Source organism: Echiichthys vipera (genome assembly GCF_963691815.1).
Source record: "Echiichthys vipera genome assembly, chromosome: 7".
Classification (NCBI taxonomy): domain Eukaryota; kingdom Metazoa; phylum Chordata; class Actinopteri; order Perciformes; family Trachinidae; genus Echiichthys; species Echiichthys vipera.
In genome coordinates this window covers 8286143-8305481 of record NC_139832.1, presented here as the reverse complement: position 1 = coordinate 8305481, position 19339 = coordinate 8286143, and the positions used below count along the sequence as shown (strand labels likewise).

Below are 19339 nucleotides of genomic sequence, written 5' to 3'. Positions count from 1 at the left end.
CTGCAATTGTCTCCCAATCGCCCCGCAGTTTTGACAGATAAGACATTGTACCTTGTCACACTGCAAAACAGGTTAAGCAGTTCCTTGGAGCTAAGCGAATATTGAAACAATGAAATGGCCAGCCCACAGTCCAGATCTAAACCCCATGGAGAAACTCTGGAAAATCCTTGGTAACAAAGTAATGGCTAAGAAACCCACTACAGTTACCGAACGGTAGAAGAGACTGAAGAAGAATGGATCAAGATCAAACGAGAGCAGTGTGAGAAACTAGTGATGTCCTGTGGGTGCAGATGTGCTGAAGTCATTCAAAACAAGGGTCTCTACACTCCCAGAGAATAAGGATAAAAGGCTCCTCAGAAACTATAATTTATTCTTATTCCATGTGCAAAAAAAGAACACGTGAAAAAAGTGAGTATTTCGGGTACTTTATGGAAGTATAATACTAAACTGCCAGAGTAAAGAACCCAATCTGCTCACACACGGTAAGTTACTCAGAGAGAGAGAGAGGTGGTGGTGCATTGACAGAAGCTGTAATGGGAACAAGGTATAGGGGTCGGTGACGTTGGTCTCTGCGGGAGCATGCTCCACCTGCCCTCTCCACACTGCTGCTCATAAGTGTGTATGTGTTGAGGGGTGGGAGTTGGGGTGGGTTTCAGTTTAGGCCTCCACTTGTTAAGCTCCATCTTTAGACTAATCTCCTGCACTACTGCACTACAGTTTTGGGCCGACAACTCCACATGAAGCTACTGGACTAATAAAAACTCTGCCCTCCCCTCTCCTGAGCTGAAACCCGATAACCTCAAAACACACACACACACACACACACACACACACACACACACACACACACACACACACACACACACACACACACACACACACACACACACACACACACACTGACTGTCATAATGAGTGCATCTGGCTGGGTAGGATAGAATGGTGTGGTGCCAAGCAAAAGAGTAGGATCGTGTTACACTGCGTGTCTGTTCTGTTGGTCTGTCGTGCATGAGGAAGGAAATTAGTGTGCGGGTGTTTGTGTGTAAAATCATAACAGGGACTACAGGCCTAGCAGGTACTGCAGCAGCCACAACGCCGTTACATAACCCATCTCAAGTGGCCTGCTAATAGATCAGCCCTGCCTTGCACGTGCTCTCCTGTCCCTTTCTCTCTATAACACACACACAGTCCCTGTCACATCAGGAATCCTTCGTTTACCTTACAACACACGTGTAACAGGTTGTCTGCAACAAAGCAGCAACAGTTGTGTCAGATAGGAAAGGCACTTTCGGTAGGTAGAGGTCATCTTTGCGTGTGTATGTGTGTGTGTATACTGTGTCATTGTTTGCAATATCTAGATTAATCAAGTAGTTATGTAAAGGTGCCACCAATTGAAACGGAGTGTGCAATAGGCGTGTGTTTGTGTGCACGTGCTTGTCTGGTGACTGTTGTAAGTGATGTTTTTACACAAAACCATCCGGGAGGCCTTCATCGGAAAGGGCAGCTACTATCAAAACATACCTGGGAGGTGATCGGTTTAACCACCTGTCTATCACGCGCTGACAATCATTTGGGAGAAGAACAAACCGGCTTTTTCCATCGAGAAAAGCCTTCAGTTGCTCTTGAAGGAATGAATAAATACTTAAACATGAGGTAAAATGGTGCTATTGCAGCATCTACACTAACCTCTTTAGAAGCCACCACTGTTGTTTTGAATGGAAAAGTCCCCTCTCCGCGTCTTTGTCACCCGCCGTTTCCCCCTCTCCCATCAACTGCCAGTCCTCATAGGACTCTGATTGTCCAGTTCACCTTTGCTCACACACATGTATTACTTGGAGCCTGACAAGATGGATTTGAGTGTTTTTTTTTTCTTCTTTTCTTCCTATCCCAGAATGATAAGCCGATGTAGCCCGACCATACTCCACTGCTGACACAGCGCTGTGGAGATAGGTCTGACAACACAAGACTAGCACCCACCTAACTTTTCTGGCTGTTGTAGCTCTCTGCACAGCTGAGTTACAGTCTGTACATGTACGTGGTGAAACACACCAGTGTTACGGCGACTCCAGCAGAGTGAGAAGCACACGAATGTCTTTCTGTAAATTCATGTTCACTGAGGTGTTTAAATGAATCAGTGAAGCAACACTAAAGCCATGACTCATTCAGACAGTGCAACACAGCCCGCAGTGGACCACTGTACAGTCTAACGAACAGCAGCAGGACGTGAGTGGGGTAATCCACATTCTGTACAGTCACTGCTTAACTTCATATCGTTGATTGAGGGATGATGCTTCATCTGCCATGAGTGACCGTACGTTCACACAGATATTGAATTCAACTCAATGACATCTTCTATGTCTCTTTATTGAATCTTTAAGGTTGCTTAATCCATCAGTTATGGATGACTTGATAAAACAAGCATCAGATAGTCTTCAGTATCAGTGACGTTAAAGTTTTGTCTTTGAGCTCACAGAGCCCCTGCTGTGTTTTTGAAGCTGTGAGAAAGGAAGCTATTCTTTTTTATTTTATCGCCCTCTTGACGCCTGAGGTCCAAATTAGCCCGTCATTTTCAGGCAAGCTCTTACAGAATGGCTCGATTCATACTGTGTGGCTCGGCACTCATACTTAATCAGTCGAACTGGTTCCCCTGTAGTCAGGGGTGGAAAAATACTAAAAACTACAAGAATAAACAGAGTATTCCTACAGCTTTAACTACTGTTGATTCTGGGCTCCGCCATCTCGGATTGAGAGTTCATGACTTCAAGAGATCGGCGTCTGAGAACTCGGAAATTCCTACTTCCGAGTGCAACTGGAATGCTGCAAAACCTTTCCGCATTAGTTGACCCCACTGAAAGTCTGAATTCAATTCAGTAATGTTGTTGAAAGTGGCAGAAAAAAAGGCTCACATTATGTTGGTTGCTTCATCCGTGTAAATGGCGCCTAAACGGGTCAAAACTGTTTCAAAAGTAGTATAAAACAGCACCTATTAAAAAAACCTTAACTGAAAGATGAATCACCTAATATTATTAGAGGGTACAAGTACATGAAAAGTCACTCAGTAACTGTAAAATGTGCATTTGTAATGAGTTAGTTTTCATTCCCGCATCCAGTCCTCAAGTTTGAGCCAAAACACCATGCTAAATGTCAACATAGCAATGCATCTTAGAATGGTAACATCATTCATTCATTCATTCATCTTTAACCGCTTGTCCCTGTCGGGTCGCGGGGGGCTGGAGCTGATCCCAGCTGACATCGGGCGTGAGGCGGGGTACACACTGGACAGGACGCCAGTCTATCGCAGGGAACATAGAGACAGACAACCATTCACACCTACGGGCAATTTAGAGTCATCAATTAACACGTGTAGCTCGAAATCACGCTAAATGTTTTATGCTAAATGTTTTATGCTAAATGTTTTATGCTAAATGTGAGACTGTATTCAGCAGTTTTGTTTTCTGGTGAACATTACAAGGCTGCTATTGTGACTATAGACTTCTTGGTTTTCATTAACCTGAAATTAGTGGTAAAAGTTTCTTTACACTACCTTTCTTTTTTTGTGCATTGAAAATGAATTATTAAATATAGCCTACATACCAGGCATTTTATAGCTTAAAGCAGAATGCTTCTGACTGACTCAACTTTTAGAATCAAGCAAATGTTTTTCAATTCGTGGCATAAACATAATATTAATTAGAATTGTTTATTTCTTTTTAACTTCCTTGTCAGGGATTTTAGAGGCCTCGAGCACCTGTCTCGTGATGTGTCACAGCCATTAATGTCGCACTTAGTAAAAGTGTGATAACTCATTAATTAGGCAAACAAAAACAAATAACCCACACACCCCACCTTCCTCTCCATCCTCAGACTCCTCTCTCCTCGTGTCCTCTTTTGTGTCCTCATCGTCTCACACTGATCAGTTTTTCTATCCCTGTAGTCTATTCTTATATAAGAGTAGGTGGGAGAATACCTCACTCCTCCTACTGGACTAAATGTGGTGCCAGTCAAATCCCACTCTTAGCACCTTTAAAGTCATTTTTATCAGAAGAACTGGCAAAGGGATATTACATAAGATCAGCTGATGACAGTCTGTCTCTGCAAAATCTCACTTTCAAGAGCATGCATGTTGTACAACACGCACTCTCGCTCACAGTCTGCTATGTACATATCAATGCAGATACACGCCAGCAGCACCCACACCCACACATGTACAAACACAGATGCACTTAAGTCCATTATGTAATGCCATAGGTCCATTTTGATCAGTATGTTCTCATGGAAGAAGGTTTGCTCTCGCCACTGCACTGTTGGAAAAACAGATAATAAACTAAATGTTTCAATTTTACATGGGAGCACACACAGACACACACATGTTAATGACACTATACTCCCAGTTGTGCTCTTGATAGACGACAGTGATTCATTTCCTCTTCAGCAGTTAGGGAGTGGGTGAGAATTGAAATGCCAGTTACTGTTCATTTAGTATGTAATTGCTATCTGCAGTATCCAAGAGACAGCAGTGCTACTTTAAACATTTTTGACCGTCAAGCACAAAACAGAGAGCAGCTTCCATTCTGATGGAATGATTAATATTAAACCTCCACGCATGTCTCCAATTACCAATTACCTGCAGTCTGGCTTCAGCTCGGTAATTCTCCCTGCACGTCTATGCAAATCCTCCTTGCTGTTGTCTGTGCCAACATGATGTTGCTGCAATCTCTCCGACCTACCGAGTCAGCTTTATTTCAGCCTTTTATGCCTTTCACCTTTCTCACTGCTTCTCTCATCTCCCTCTCTCCTCCCAGGAGAAGAACCTGGAGTGGTTCCCCCGTATGAGAGCCATGTCTCTGGTGAGCAGTGAGGGGGACAACGAGCAGAACGAGATGCGCTCTCTGCAGGACAAACTGGAGGGCACTGTCACTCTGGTGTCTCAGCTGTCTGGGCAGCTGGCTGAGCTCAAGGAACAGGTACAGTGCCACTTCACAATGTTGTTCATGCTGCAGTGAGCAAAGCTCTGGTTTGGGCCATGCGGTAGTCTGAACTGAATGCCTGATGACTAATCTAAAGCAAAAATCCTCCTGTTTTAAAAATGTTTGCATACATGCTGTTCAGCCAACTATAGCACATGTATTGTAAATGCCACGTGCTACCTGACCTTGAGGCTCCTTTAACCTTAAATCAACTGCAGGGCAAAAGGTCACACAAAAGAGATGTAGTCAGCTGTCTCATTTTGAGTTCAGTAACCTAGATGTATTCTATCAGACCATTGAGGCTCCTGAACGCAGCACGATAGGTGACTGTGGCGTCAGCGATCAACGCGGCTGATTGCCTCCAGTGAGCCTCTGGCTGTTTGGATGACTAGCTCTGCTGCTGCGTGTGACTGATCAGTCTCATCACCTCCCTCCCCTGCATGTGATTCCAGTCACAGGCCTGTCATTGTTCCTCTTCTGCCAGATGTGTGAAAACCGCTCCAACCAGCGAAGGATCACACTCCAGTAAACAAAAAAACAACCTCTGTCGACCTCAGTAAACAGTTTAGTCTGTAACATCCCTCATGCAGCGCCTGTAACAACCAAGTTGGTGTGCTGTTGAAGCGCCCTTGAGCAAGAAGCCAAAGCCTTATCTCTGAATCTGTTAGTTTAGCTCAACTGCAGGCCATTTATTATTCCAATCTGGCTTTAATACTGACTAATTTGGAGTCATGATGTCACTCGGCTTTCATGATAAACAGACGTTTTGAGAGGTGAGTTTGTTTATGCAGGCCAAACCACAGCACTGCAGTCACAAGGGGAGGCCTGCAGGCCTCTCACCAGCTCTGAACTAAAACGGTTTCTGACTGGGAGGAAAGTGCTCCTGCAGCTCCTTCCTCATTACCACCTCTGCTGATCTCTGCACTTTACACTGTCACAGCTCAGATTGTGCGCGTGTGCTGTTATTTGTTTGTGTGGGATTTAGGGTTTTGCAGAATATTCTATTTCCTCTAATGTGCATGTACAGTTTATGGTTTACAAAACCAGTGACCTTTATTTCTGACGTCAGCACTGAAACCACTGTAAATGTGATGGTTGTGAGAGACCAGCCGCCTCTGATTCATGAAACTTCCCCACCACACTCATGCAACATCCAACGTGCAGGTCACAGTTCTGCACAACACGAGTCCACATGTCCTCTGATCAAGTTTCCAAGGGACATTTTAAGAGTTCAGTCATAACAGCGGTTGAACAAAGGGTTTTGCATATAACCGTGGAAAAGGAAATATCCCTTTATAATATCAATCAAATCAAATGTTGAAAAAGAAAATTTACAAATGAATAGTAAAACTTTCTAAAAGTAACTTATTGCGGTGTTTGAAATGACTGTTTGAAGCCCTGTTGTGCCATTCAGTAGTTTTTGCACTTAATCAAGATTCATTGCTTGAAGTAATGAGCCAAAGATGAATTTTGTTCTGTCGAAATGAATATACTTAAAGTGCCCACTAGAACACTAAAAGCACAAATAAAGGTTTGCGTATCGTGTGAATGCAACATGCAAAATTAAAGTCCCATATCATAAAATGTGAAATTGTGTCTATTTTCGTTATAAAGAAGGTCATGGTGTTATACAAATACTCTGAAAGCATCAAAAACACTCAATCCATTAAGAAATGCACACAGCCTGTATTCAGGAACTGTGCCCTTTAAACAAGTCATCAGGACCACACAGTTGTGATGTCTAAACTATATTATCTAAATGTAGAGAGTGTCGCTACAGTGCTGTTACAGTCAAGGTGAATAGATGCACTCAGACAGACAGTATGACAAAAACATTCTCTAGTAAAAACACAAAATCCGTATGAGCACAATATGGGACCTTTAAAAGCCAGTCCGGGTTGATTTATTGTCCCTCTCTGTGTCCTCCAGATGACTGAACAGAGGAAGAACAAGCAGAGGCTTGGGTTCCTTGGTCCTCCTCAACCTCCCAACCATCACACCCAGGCCCACTGAAGGGCTCAAGACTCGAACGGGACACTGCAGGTGACAGGCCACTCGACCACAGGCTTGCAGTAGTAACAAGCTAGAAGTGCAGACACACACAAACTCCGGCCTTAAGAACAATACGTGTACTCAGATCACACTTACAATTAATGATGTCAAAGTGCAAGAGGACAGAAAGTCTTGACAAGGGATTATTGACATAGTGCCTTTTCTATGACACAATCACTGCCTTATGCGATACAAAACTGTGCCTTATGTGTTCAATCAGCCACTAGAAGCGTGCTTCTCTGGTCATCTGTACACACCCTCGTACAGAGGAACTCGGCTCTGTGAATGATTGGCCAGCCACAGCACACATCTGCCAGTGTAGTGTTAGTGTGCCAAACAGAGGTCGAGGGAATTTTTAAGGTGAGTTTAACGTGCTGTCAAGTCTGCGGGCATTCACGTCTCGTTCCTCGACCGTCATCGGCGCTGACGTGTCAGAGAGCGGACAACAGGGCCGTCTGAGAAGCTGGGCTAGTTTGGCCACCAGGGGAAGAGTGTATGTGTGCGAACATCAAGTACTCTCCACTTTAACATTTGCGGTTCGTAACTGGAGTATTATTTTTGCATTTTGGAAAAGGAATCATGCTGCCTTACTCATTAACTTTTCTAAACAGTACATTGCAACTGCTGAAAGTGCACTTTTAAAGAAAAAAATGTAAGCCTGTAACTGGAAACATTGGTAGGTCGGGTGTTATTTTGGCATATGCTTTATGTTTGTGTTTAAAAATGCATTCGCTGCACCATTTCAGTTGCCATTTTATAGATTTCTACAGAATATATAAATAACCTAAATGTGAATTAAGAATAATGATTACATTTGCAGAAGTTACTTGAAATGTCTTTTAAATCTAAATCGTATATTGGTACATAATGTAGTACTGACTGAAGATGGTAAGCTTACAGCTCTTTGTTACAATTATTCTCATGTCTCCTCGTGTCTATAAAGTTGTCAGCTAATACTGTAATATTTACTGTATCTGCTCTTATCATCTTCTACTGTTTCTTAAAGTTTAAAGTTTTTTAAATGTGTTCAATGTGTAAAGCATCCTCACTAGTCTCTCTAGGACTGCAATTAATTGTTAAATCGTAATTTTGGTATTTTTTAAACCAGTTTTCACCCCAATTTCCCCATGTGTTTATGCCTAAGTGACTTATGGGAACAACTTTGATTGATATTTGATAAGTTGCTTGCACAGTAATGGGAAAATGGGGTGAAGTCTGAACTTTTGGTTTTAAACTTGCACAAACTAATTGCAGATTACGTGTGTATGCACTCTATGGTAACTGTCCTTTCTGTTTAAACAGTGTATAGAGAAATGGGTTTTATGTGGTCCAATGTTGTAATAAACTTGTAACAAGACTTGTTGTTGGGGATGAATGAGGACTCTCCCTACACTCACCCTTTACCCCCCCACCCCCCCCCCCCACCCTTCACCCACCCACGCTCAGTGTACTCACATTTGAGAGGAGCACATGACCTAGGAACAGACATTTAGACTGGATTATATTTCAGCTCACGCAACGGGGCTAGTCATCTAATATTAAAAGCAACGTTAACAGATCCGCTGCACATGCCGTCAACGTGTTGCCTTTGTTTAGCTCATCTCGATATTTAATTGCAGCTAATTAACCGCTGATATGATGCACAGATACTAGACCAGACTGGAATTTAACCTTTGTTCTTCGTCAGTCTACTGCGTGAGCTTTACTGTTATCCACGTTTAATGCTCTTGTGAAAATTAAATTAGGTGATTGGAATACAGAGATGAGAGATAAGGCATGTTTCTAGAACAGCCATTGCCAACCGGGGTTGCTTGTATGGCTGAAAGTAATGGATCAAATGGCTAAAAAGTAATGGATAGTTAAATGAAACATCCAGCTTCGGCCACTACGAGAATGCAAATCTGACTAAACATTAACAGTTAAATTGTACGAAGAATTGTTCTAAAAAAATCCACTTTTTATAATAAATAGTGTTAAAATTAACATCCGGTTTTAAAATAATTTCAAAAGATCACATTTGAAACATGACTGGTGGTTATTATGATGAAAAGTTACTTTATGTGATCTGAATGGAGCTGTGGGTGTATATTTGACCAAACTACCGTTATAGCAGATGAGAGTTAAGTTTCTTTCGTGGAGAAATTCCCTCTAGAGGTGTGAAACGTTGGTTATATTTAGGCTCGTCGTTCACACGTCTGTCCACACTGTTGGTCTCGTATCACTTGTGGAAATGGATGTTACATATTTGAGATGATAAACAAATCTCTGACCTCAAGTGGTCTTTCATCCCGTCCTGTCATTTACCCTCTACAGAGAAGCCCATCCTTCTTGGCTTCAGCTCGCTGTTTACGCTGGCAGGCCTGCATTTGCTCCTGCTGCCTGTGACAGCCATTAAAATTAGCTCACGCAGTGCCATAATGGTGAGCAGCTGTCACTGCGTAGACAAGAAGGGTAAAGTGCAGCATTAGTGGAATGTATTGGACTCGGAGAGGGAAGGGTGGGGAGAGGATGATACCAGGGCCATTATTACTGTCTGGCAAAAGTCTCATTGCCGTAGTGTGAAACTAAACAAACTAAACTGGAACTTTTAACAGCTGAGATGTATTTTTAGTTGTTTTGATCATAGAGCAAACATGTTATTCACTTACCAAAGAAAGGAAGGTGAGATTTCCATGTCTTTATTTTTTTTTGTATGCCTCTGCATTGGCTACAGCTGTGGCCGTAGGGATTATGTTTCCAGGTTGTCCGTCTGTCCGTCCATCAAAAAAAGGTGTGTTTGTCCCTGACTCAAAAAATCCTACTTTAATTATGACAACATCTCACACAAATGTCTGATAGGATAAAATGGTGATGTGATGACATTTTATATCAAGAAGGTTAAAGGCACTAAAATTGATTGTTTCAGACAGAAACTGAATACAGGTATATTAAGATTGTAATAAACATGTTCTAGTATAATGTTATGTATGAACCAGAAAATTAGCATGATATGGGACCTTTAAATTCGATTGGGGGGGGGGGGGGGATCTGGACCCCGGTAACGCACGTGAGCAGTGTATTATTGACTTCATAAACATAACCTTTGACACATTTGGATCACTGTCATTTTTGCATCTCTTTGCAAACCACAATCCAAAAGTTACGCACTTTGCCTGTGTTTTGTGTTTATTCAGTAGTGAGACAGAGAAAACACCCGGAGAAGGTCAATAAATACAAGGCAATGTCCCAAACACCTCTGTGGCTGGAGGCAGTGCTTTACCCCGTGTGAGTGAGTCAGGCGATTTGACTTTGATGCTCTGAAAGGACCCGACCAAAGGGATCTCTTGCAGGCAGATTCATTTCAACTTAAACTGTTGATTTTAACTGAACTATAAATTTAACTGAATATAAACATACTGTGGTTGTGCATTTAAAATCAAGATTATTAGCTGCATGAATAAAATACTAGGGAAAGTTAAAATACTGGGGGAAGGTTCAGTCGGTTGTTTTCAAGTGATCTGTGATCGTATCATGGTTTGTGTCAATACATTGATCTTCTATCTTCTGCAGTCTCGTCCGAAGACTCACAGCAGCGTAAGTGGCCACCACAATCGGATATCATCCTCTATTTTTCGCCTTGAAAGATCAATTTACCACACAGAGAGGAGGGGGGGAAGGTCCCTCCTCACTGTCGTTAAAAAAAGATATATAAATAAACGTGCCCCCCTGATGACTGACATGTGACTTCCTGTCTGGCTGTGAGATTTAAGCCTTTTGTATAGTCACATGATGCACCAACATAACACAACGCTGAACAAGCATACAGAAAAAAAAGACCACAAATGTTCCGTCCCCCCGTCACATGTGGATGCAGGGTGAGCTTCTACAGTGTGTGCAATGCGTCGTGAAACATAATTAATAAAGCATTCCCACAATAATAATGCACTACTTTTAATGTGGTGATTCTCTGCTGAGTGTCATCCAACTGAGCTCAGCGTATCACTAAAAAAAAAGGTATCTTCAATTTAAAAAGGTACTAAACGATGAACATTATCAGATGTGTGACCCCTGAAGATAATCACGGTGAGCAGTCACAGTTCACTCGTATGAATTAACAGTTATGATCACAGTAAAGCACAACCAGAGACGCCTGGTGATGCCACGGATTTGGATTTTGTCTTTAATAACTATCTAGTTGTTAATATGGGTAACAAATCTGATGCATTTTAATGATACGCAGGCCTTACGTTTGGCTATAACGTGTTATAGCATGGTTGCATAGTTAGAGATGCTCAGTGATTCTCCCTCTCTGCTCAGTTTTCCATTTTTATTTATAATAAAAGCAAACGCAGATCCATTCATTTTGTTATGGGTGTTGTTTTGGCTCTTTCTGTATAATAACTACATACAACAGGAAGACGTTAACTGCGTATAACAAACAAAGATGTGTATTTGTAACCACAAACAGGAAATACACTTATTTTTGCACCTTCTTTCATCCAAATTAAATGCTTCTTTCTCAAACACCACATCATCCTGTGAAAAAAAATATGTATAAATGTGTGTAATAAATGTAAAATGTGCTTTTACAGCAAGTCAATCAACCTTTTATTACTGACAAAATACATGTAACATTGCACTCTAATGACACTCTCCCCCTGCGCACGTGGTTCATCTGATTTGCTGCAGAAACGGCCTCACGTTTACCGTACCCTGCTCAGCATGTATAGACCGTATAGAGCGCTGTCGGCAGAGATGAGAGTCAGAATAAATTAAAGCCGAACCTGTGCATAGGGCGAAGAATTTTAAACACATAGCTAATTTGTTCTGGTTGTTTCACCTTGTTTGCCCTGTCCTGCCCCAATGAAAAACTGAAACGCTATAAACACAGTGAGATGATTTAGTGACCTCTATCCAGCTGCCTGTCTGAGTCCCCCTTTCCTCACCCCGGCCCCTTCCTCCCTCCCTTTGTGGCTGCAGTAGTTTGACTCCTACAGGCTGTTTGAGTCATGCTGGCTACTGGCCTGGCATCCACCTTCGCAAGCCACAGCCCAGTTCTGTCTGGATCCAGTCTCATCAAGTGTGCCCTGCCCAGCTTATGTTACCGCTGTCAGAATCCACTTTTAGTGCGTCTAATTGGACAGTTGAAATGTTATAGGAGTTACTTCCAACATCATGAAAGTTCTTTGCTATTGTTTTTAATCAAGTATTTTATGTTATATTTACAGTTTATATAGTAGCAAAAGAAACACAGCAGGCAGCTGATTATTAATAATACCTCAGTGTTAAATTTAATAAATGTTATTAGTGTAAAGCAATAAACTAATACATAATTACTTTAAAAACTAAGTTGAAAACAGGATGTCTCGCTAATATTTGCTACTGCATTTAGACAACATTTGAAATCTGTACTACTAGAACAAAGCTTGAGGCGGTGTCATTTGCTTTAACAAACCATAATTTGACAACAGTGATTCAGTGCGACACCCAAAGTATCTCTGGAGCAACTTATCACGATCACTAACTCAAACCAGTGGAAAATTTGCGAGGCCACGTAGCAATAATTTTGAAGTTCAGTGCATAACAAATGAGCTGTTTTGGTTTCAGTGATGTGCTTACAATTTATCAGGCAATTGTATGTGAGCTATGTGTCACTAGAGAAAATGTCAAGATCATTACAAATGTGAAACATTCATTATCGAGGAACAGAAATAATATTTTTTTAGGAAATAGACCAGCTGCTTTGCCCCTCTCCATCTATTAAAGTTATATTCATAACATAGGAAACTGGAAGCATTTAGTTACTTATATGGTATACAAAAATTGTGCAAAAAGCCATTATAGAAGAAAACGTTGTAATCAGCGAGTGTAATCACACACTTGGCTTTTCCCTCAGTCATCCCATCAACTCTGTTAACATCGCGTTAAACCTTCTGCCACTGCGAGGAGGAGGGAGAGCCAATCTGTAGGCCGGCGAAAAACACCTGGTAACGGTGCTTCCACATGATGAAGGCACCGACGGCGCACACGAGCGCTTGAGCCAGGTTCAGCACGACCTGGAGCAGGAAGTAGAGTGTGAGGGTCCCGGTGATCACCTCGCAGTCCATGACTCCCTCGTAGGTGAAGGTGCGGGCTATTGGGTCATTTTGATCCAGTTTGCACACGCAGTCATTTTCCACCGGCTCACAGCTGAAGCTGCTGGTTTGTGAGTAGTGGTATCCAGCGAACGACATAGCCAGCACCGAAATGACCAGGCCGATCGTACACAGGACAAAGTACAGGAGCTGTAAAAGGCAGAGGATGAGTCAGAGGTCATGAGCTTTTATCTTAAAAGCTTTGATCAGAAAACCTTTTCTTGTCTTCAACTCGTGATTCTTGTACTACAAGTCTGGCTCCTGCTTCTAGTCTGTTGTCTCATGATTAACCTGGAGTGCCAAAACTGTATCTTAAAACAGACATGCTGGCTCAGTGCCTATGGCGAGTTGAAATCAAAGAGATTACCCACAATGCCTAAAGGCAAGGCCTGACCCTCAGAGTAGGAGTCCATCTTTTAGCACAGAGGAGAGACACAGGCAAGTCTACCCTGCAGCTACAGCCGCTTCCCACCTTTAGTGCAACAGAGTGTCTAAAAATACAGTTGTAAAATGTGACGGAGGCTTTGTGTTGTTTATGCAATTGCACAAAACCTTCATCTTAATCCTTTGCTTATATAACAGGAGCCCCCATTTGCTCTCAGTTAACATGCTGCTTATGGAATTATGCAAGTGATGATTGTTGCTTCATTTGAAATGGCATTCATGTTAATTTTGGAAGATGAACACGATGTACTTCACTACATGGAGATGATCTGAAACCCCAAAGTAGGTTGAAGCTGATATAACACTCGTGTTGCTGTTGTTTGCAGGCCATGTGTTGTCCTGGAAAACTGTTTGGAGAATGCTTACAAACTCAAAAAACTAATGTTTGAGAAACGGAGCATCTTGAAACGATAAATAATCATTTGTGAGGGTTTAGAGAGAACCGGGTCCAGAAATGCCTCTGCAGCACATGTTCTACTCATTTGACTTGGTGTTCGCCTTGTGCCAAGAGTAACTGAAATAAATAAACAGTAAAGCTGTAAAGCCATAAACTCTCAAGCTAAACATTTATATAGTAAGGCCATTAGATCATTGATCTTTAAATTAATGGCATTAATAAATCAAAGCACATTTGTTTTTATGACCAGAAAAGAGACACTGTGGGCCACTTCCAGCTATTCTGGCATATGTGCTATGAACTATTTTACTTATTTGGTCCTTGTTTGGCTTGATTTTTGATATAATAGTGCTCTTTTTCTCCTTTTTTTATCATGCATTTCTGAACAGACCATTTAGCAAATTAGATGCACTTTTTAAGGCTTTTGAATCCCCTTTCTTCACAGCATATGCACATATTTGAACCTGGTATGCACACGTGAAAAAGAGTATGCTTCTTCCAAGGACCTGCTCTTCTCAGAAGTGAACAACGATGGGCTGATTTTAATTGCCTTGGAATTCCAACTGCATATACGTACGGCTGATTAAGCTGTACAATCAAGTCGGATTAATGAAAGTACTCATTCACTCATAGGAATCCCTACAGAGCTCTTTTAAACAAGAATGCGGCTTAATGCCTTCCTCTCTCTGTCATTTACAGTTGCAGTTCCTGAGGAACAATTGCAGCAGCTCAGAGAGTAAATGTTGTTCTCTGCTGCATCTCTGGCGTCATAGATGTACATGGCTGTTGACAAACCCCCAGTTTGGAGAAGCAGGCAGGAGCGAAGGCACGGAAGCTAATAATTATTGCTATTACTATTGCTGTGGATGGGGGCAGCATATAAGCATATATTAGGCACATAAAACAGGCTTAATCAATCAAAACGAAACAAATCAATGAGTTTAAGTGTATGCAATAAAGGGAAGTTTGGGGTCCCCTGCTAAAGCTGCTGCACCTGCGACCCGACCCCGGATAAGCGGTTGAAGATGATATGAATGTTAAAAATATTTTCACCCTTTTAATTTGACAGATAGCCCGTTCGAACGGGGAACTGCAGCCTGTTATCTATGCTCTCGTCTAAGCCACCAGACTCCAATGACAAAAACATTCATTTAAGCTCTCAGGACATGGGAGTGGCTGGCCTACTAATGCCTTGATCACTTAGTTTGTTTTGACAAAGGCATAGGACGGCTTAAGTTCGCCCTACGTAAACTTAAACAGGGCTGTAAAATATACTAAGTATACTCCACACTTAAATTGATATTGATTTTTTAATTTTTTTGTAGGTGGGCCTTTTCTTAAAAGTACCTAAAGAGCATTTAGCTGCTGCCCCCATCAACAGAAGTACATTGCTTAGCTTCTGTGTCTGGACTCCTGTCTACTCTAAACTGACCACCATCTACCGTAGGTACTATACTGACTTTCAATACGTACGTCATACAACTCCACTTCAAAAAATGTGGAACTATGCCTTTAAGAGCGAAACCTTGTTTGACTTCATACCGGACATGACAGGTCGTCATTCACAGACTGATTCGTTCACTTTCACTTATGCAAACAATGTGTCAAACAGGGTGTGTAAACTCACCTTGCAGATGAACTGCAGAGACGATCGCTCATCTGGGACGTAGGTGATACAGTACAGGATAAAGCCCAGGATGGAAACTACACACAGCTGCAGCAGCGCATCAGAACATGTTTGGGATAGATTGAATAGATTCACTCATATCAGGGCAATGAAAACATCAGCTTAATACTCATTTTGGAGTCATTTTGATTCAACCTTAACCACGAATGCAATCAACCCATGCACTTGCATTTGCACCTTGTTGCTGCACATACATACTGTATGTGATGTGGAGTGTGTGCCGTAGATGCCGTATAGAAACAAGAGTCTTGTTCTGGAAAGTATTTAATGCCCAGGTTTTCAGGGGCGTCTCTTAATATTGCATGATTCAGCAGTAAACCGTCAGCTGATTATATTACTATCTCTCCCTCTCTCTCCCCCTCTCCACCTCTCCCTCTCTCACACGGACACACTCTATCTCTTCAGCGCAATTGGAGTCTTGTGACTGGCGTGCAGCATCTTATTTAAATGTTTTTCTCAGGTTTTTTAAGCACTCAGGGTTCTCTGGAAAGTTCTTGATGACCTCAGTGTTTTTCACTCGGCTAATCTCATGAGGATCTAACTCGGGATGTTGGTGTTGAGAGATGTTTTTCGTGAGCAGATGGCTTCTGTGATATGCTAGGATAGGATCCAAACAGGAACAACACGTTGTTTTTCTTTTCTATCACCAAAATATGACCTTAGATCTTATTCCCAATTATGATGAGTAAAGTGTATTTTTAGTTTTGTCTTCAAATTTACAAGACAATTCATCAGTGTTCACTGAGAAGTAATAAAAAACAATTTAACAGTATCATTAACTTACACTTGAGCTGACGCTTCTTTGAGTGTTACATCTCATCCGTCAACACATTTTACTTTGTGTCGCACTTCAAATGACATTTCAAGTGCTTTTATTGTTAGTGGGTTTAACTGGCATTCTAACTCATTCATTTCTTACTTTCTAACTGATGCTTCGACTGCTTTCAGTTTCACGTGTCCACTGATATTTCAGCTGCTTTCGTGGCCAAGACATCGACTGGCATTTCAGCGTCTTTTATCTCCAACACTTCAGCTGCTTTTTCTCCTCAGTGGTCACTGACAAACCCAAATTGACATCTCAACTTCCTACAGTACATAAAGTGAAATTTCACGTGCTTTCAATGGTTGAATTTGAACTGATTTTAACTTCAACTTAAACCTCAGCCACTGTCATCGCTTACACTTCAGTACCTCACCTTAAAACCTTCACCCCCTTCAAGTGTATCGACTTAAATTGCACCTTCCGTACTATATTTAACATGCAAAGAATTGACATCTAAGACCAAACTTAGTCCACATAAACCTAATTAAAATATAAAGCTTACCTTTAATTTTCTGTAAAGTTAAACTTTTGGGTGATGGAAAAATAAATATGTATGTGCCTGTGTGTATTGATAATAAGGATGTAAGCAAGTACAGAATGCACATTTGCAAATAATAACAAGGTATTTAGCTGCTACATCAGTGTTCAAAGGTCAAGTTGGAATATGACATGCTGTGATTGGCTGGCGTGCCTTATCAAGCCAGATGTTGAGGATTTGTTGGACACAGAAGGTGCGAGCAGGCTTGTGTGACTGAGACGGATTGTAGATTCAGGTGCATTTAGATGAACATGACAGATGGAGGTTTATTAGAACATGACAATACCCGTGATTTCCCATGCTTAAAGTGACCATCTGGCTGAGACCGGTGGGTAGGGGCCAGTGTTGACATGCAGTGTGGTGAAGATGGTCGGCACACTGAGGGATATCATAGCTGAGGGTCATGCAGAAGTAGACTCAGGGTCCATGCAAACACGTGAATGTGGCGGCTGATGTTAGAGCGTAAGAATGGAGCTTACAATGATTCCAGCCCAGTGTGGCGTCTCCCTGGCCAGGAGTGAGGGACTGATGGCTAACGTAAGGAAGGCCACGACTGTGACGGCCACCCCCAACAGCAGCTGGAGCAGGGCGACGAGCAGGGGGAATCGACAGACTCTGCATTTTTGGTTGTCCTCTGGCGCTGGGCTTACATCTCTCTTCTTCTTCTTCTTGCCCTCCTTCCCGTCTGAGGAACCTTTTTGCCCCTGCCCCATTTCTCCTTCTTTCTCAACACTGTTTTCCCTCTCTGTACTCTCGACTTTTACTGTTGCAGTGTTCAGGGTGGCTGAGCCTGCCTGCTGTCTGCCTCTCTCTCCTTCCTTTCCCCTCCCTGCCAAGGCCTCCTCTCACCATAAGCCCAGCTCGGCTGCTATTTGGAAACAGAGAAGGCTCTGAACTAATATGGAAAACATTTGGACTGGATTCCTAAAGCGGCTCCAGTGCCACATATAGAGCAGGCAGCATACTGTGGAGGAAAGGAAGAGGAGGGAAGGGGGCAGGAAGTCAAAAAGGGGGATTCCAACATACAACTGTGAGATGATCTCACTTGTAGTTGCGTTTAAGACAAGAAAGGGAAAGTACAGAGGAAAGTCAGCAGGTACGAGTTAATGAAAAACCAGCTCAGAGGAGGTCACACTTAATTTGAGAGCTGGAGTGATTGGATCATTCTTTGTCAGCACTGTTACACAAGAGAGCCATATGCTGCCAGCCAGAAGGAGTCACATGACTTACAGGAAGAAGTAATGTGATCATAAGGCATGTGAGGGCATTACAGGGGCTCAGATTGGACTGTTTTTGAGCACTTAAGTGTTCACAAGAGGGGAACAGGTGTCACCCACATTCACATTAACTCTATAGTCATTTATAAAACTTTTGTATTAAGACATATTCAGATGAAACATTCTAGATCTTGCTTCTTGAGGGCAAATATGGCAGAAACACCCCAATTTGAGTTATTTTGGATGGATTATTAACTCACAAAACCTCATTTAGCAATTATCAGGCCAATCTTTGTCACATCATTTTTTATAGTGTGTTCAAGAAACTCAGAGGAAGGTGGGAAAGCAGCGCGCATGCAGGGATGAATAAAGAAGCTCGACGCACGTGTTTGAGCACACAGCTGGGCCGGTGCCATGGTTACTGACAACGCAGCTTTAAACGACAGGAGATGTATGAATAGGTTAACCTGCCCAGCCCCGGGCAACAACACGGAGTGACACACGCGCACGGCGTGCACGCCTCACAGACCTCGGATCTTTGTTTACTCTCGTGTTCAACCTACTTTACATTAACCTCCATGTTTTCACTTTATATCAGCGTATATTTGTATATTGTTATAATGTTATATTAGATTGTTGAGTTCAGGAAGTTCTTATTGTGAACAGTAGGAAAAACAACAATTGTTTTTGAGGTGATAGAGGAGCATTTAGGAGCTGGGGGGTCATCCTGAACTGTGAATGTGTGCGAGATGGTTTGGTGATTTCTGTCTCATTATTGATCCCATTAAATCGTGCAGCTTATCCTGTCACTTATCAGCCCTCAGTCACAAAACGTGCTCAAGCTGACGTGTGTACGACCCAAATGATATAAGATGCATTAACCAACAACTGATACATATGTGAATTAGTCCGGTTTCTCCTCGCGCGCCTTTTTTCTCTCTGCTACATTTTGCGCATGGACACGTTTCAGCAGCCAGGTCAAAAGTGTTTGCACCACATCGCTATAGGAAGAGCGTCGATGGCTGCTACAACACAGAGAAGGTATAATTACCGGACTTTGTGCTGGTGCAGGCTACACGTGAGTCGGAAGCTGTTCCCCGA

The 19339-nt window shown here is 42.2% G+C and overlaps 2 protein-coding genes across 2 annotated transcripts in view; one reads left to right on the top strand and one right to left on the bottom strand.

Moving 5' to 3' along the window:
* itpr2 (inositol 1,4,5-trisphosphate receptor, type 2) overlaps positions 1–8365 on the top strand; it is a 55623-nt gene extending 47258 nt beyond the window's left edge. Inside the window, exons 56-57 of the mRNA XM_083916476.1 lie at positions 4803–4964; positions 6897–8365. Coding sequence (XP_083772602.1) covers positions 4803–4964; positions 6897–6980 — 246 coding nt within the window. The 3' untranslated portion in view covers positions 6981–8365. The remainder of the gene's footprint in view (positions 1–4802; positions 4965–6896) is intronic.
* A 2946-nt stretch (positions 8366–11311) lies between these two features.
* sspn (sarcospan (Kras oncogene-associated gene)) lies at positions 11312–17905 on the bottom strand. Its single transcript, XM_083916654.1, has 3 exons — positions 17501–17905; positions 15601–15687; positions 11312–13282 (listed from the first exon to the last, which is right to left on the bottom strand). Exons 1-3 carry the CDS (start codon positions 17732–17734, stop codon positions 12923–12925), a joined length of 681 nt encoding a protein of 226 aa, XP_083772780.1. The 5' UTR covers positions 17735–17905; the 3' UTR covers positions 11312–12922.
* Positions 17906–19339: the final 1434 nt, after the last annotated feature.

Excerpts from the sequence above, each read along its gene's own strand:
- sspn (XM_083916654.1), bottom strand. The coding sequence starts at position 17,734 with ATGGGGCAGGGGCAAAAAGGTTCCTCAGACGGGAAGGAGGGCAAGAAG. Across the intron at positions 15,688-17,500 it reads CACACTGGGCTGGAATCATT|CTGTGTGTAGTTTCCATCCT; the intron begins GTAAGCTCCATT and ends GCGCTGCTGCAG. Across the intron at positions 13,283-15,600 it reads CTCTGCAGTTCATCTGCAAG|CTCCTGTACTTTGTCCTGTG; the intron begins GTGAGTTTACAC and ends TGCCTTTTACAG.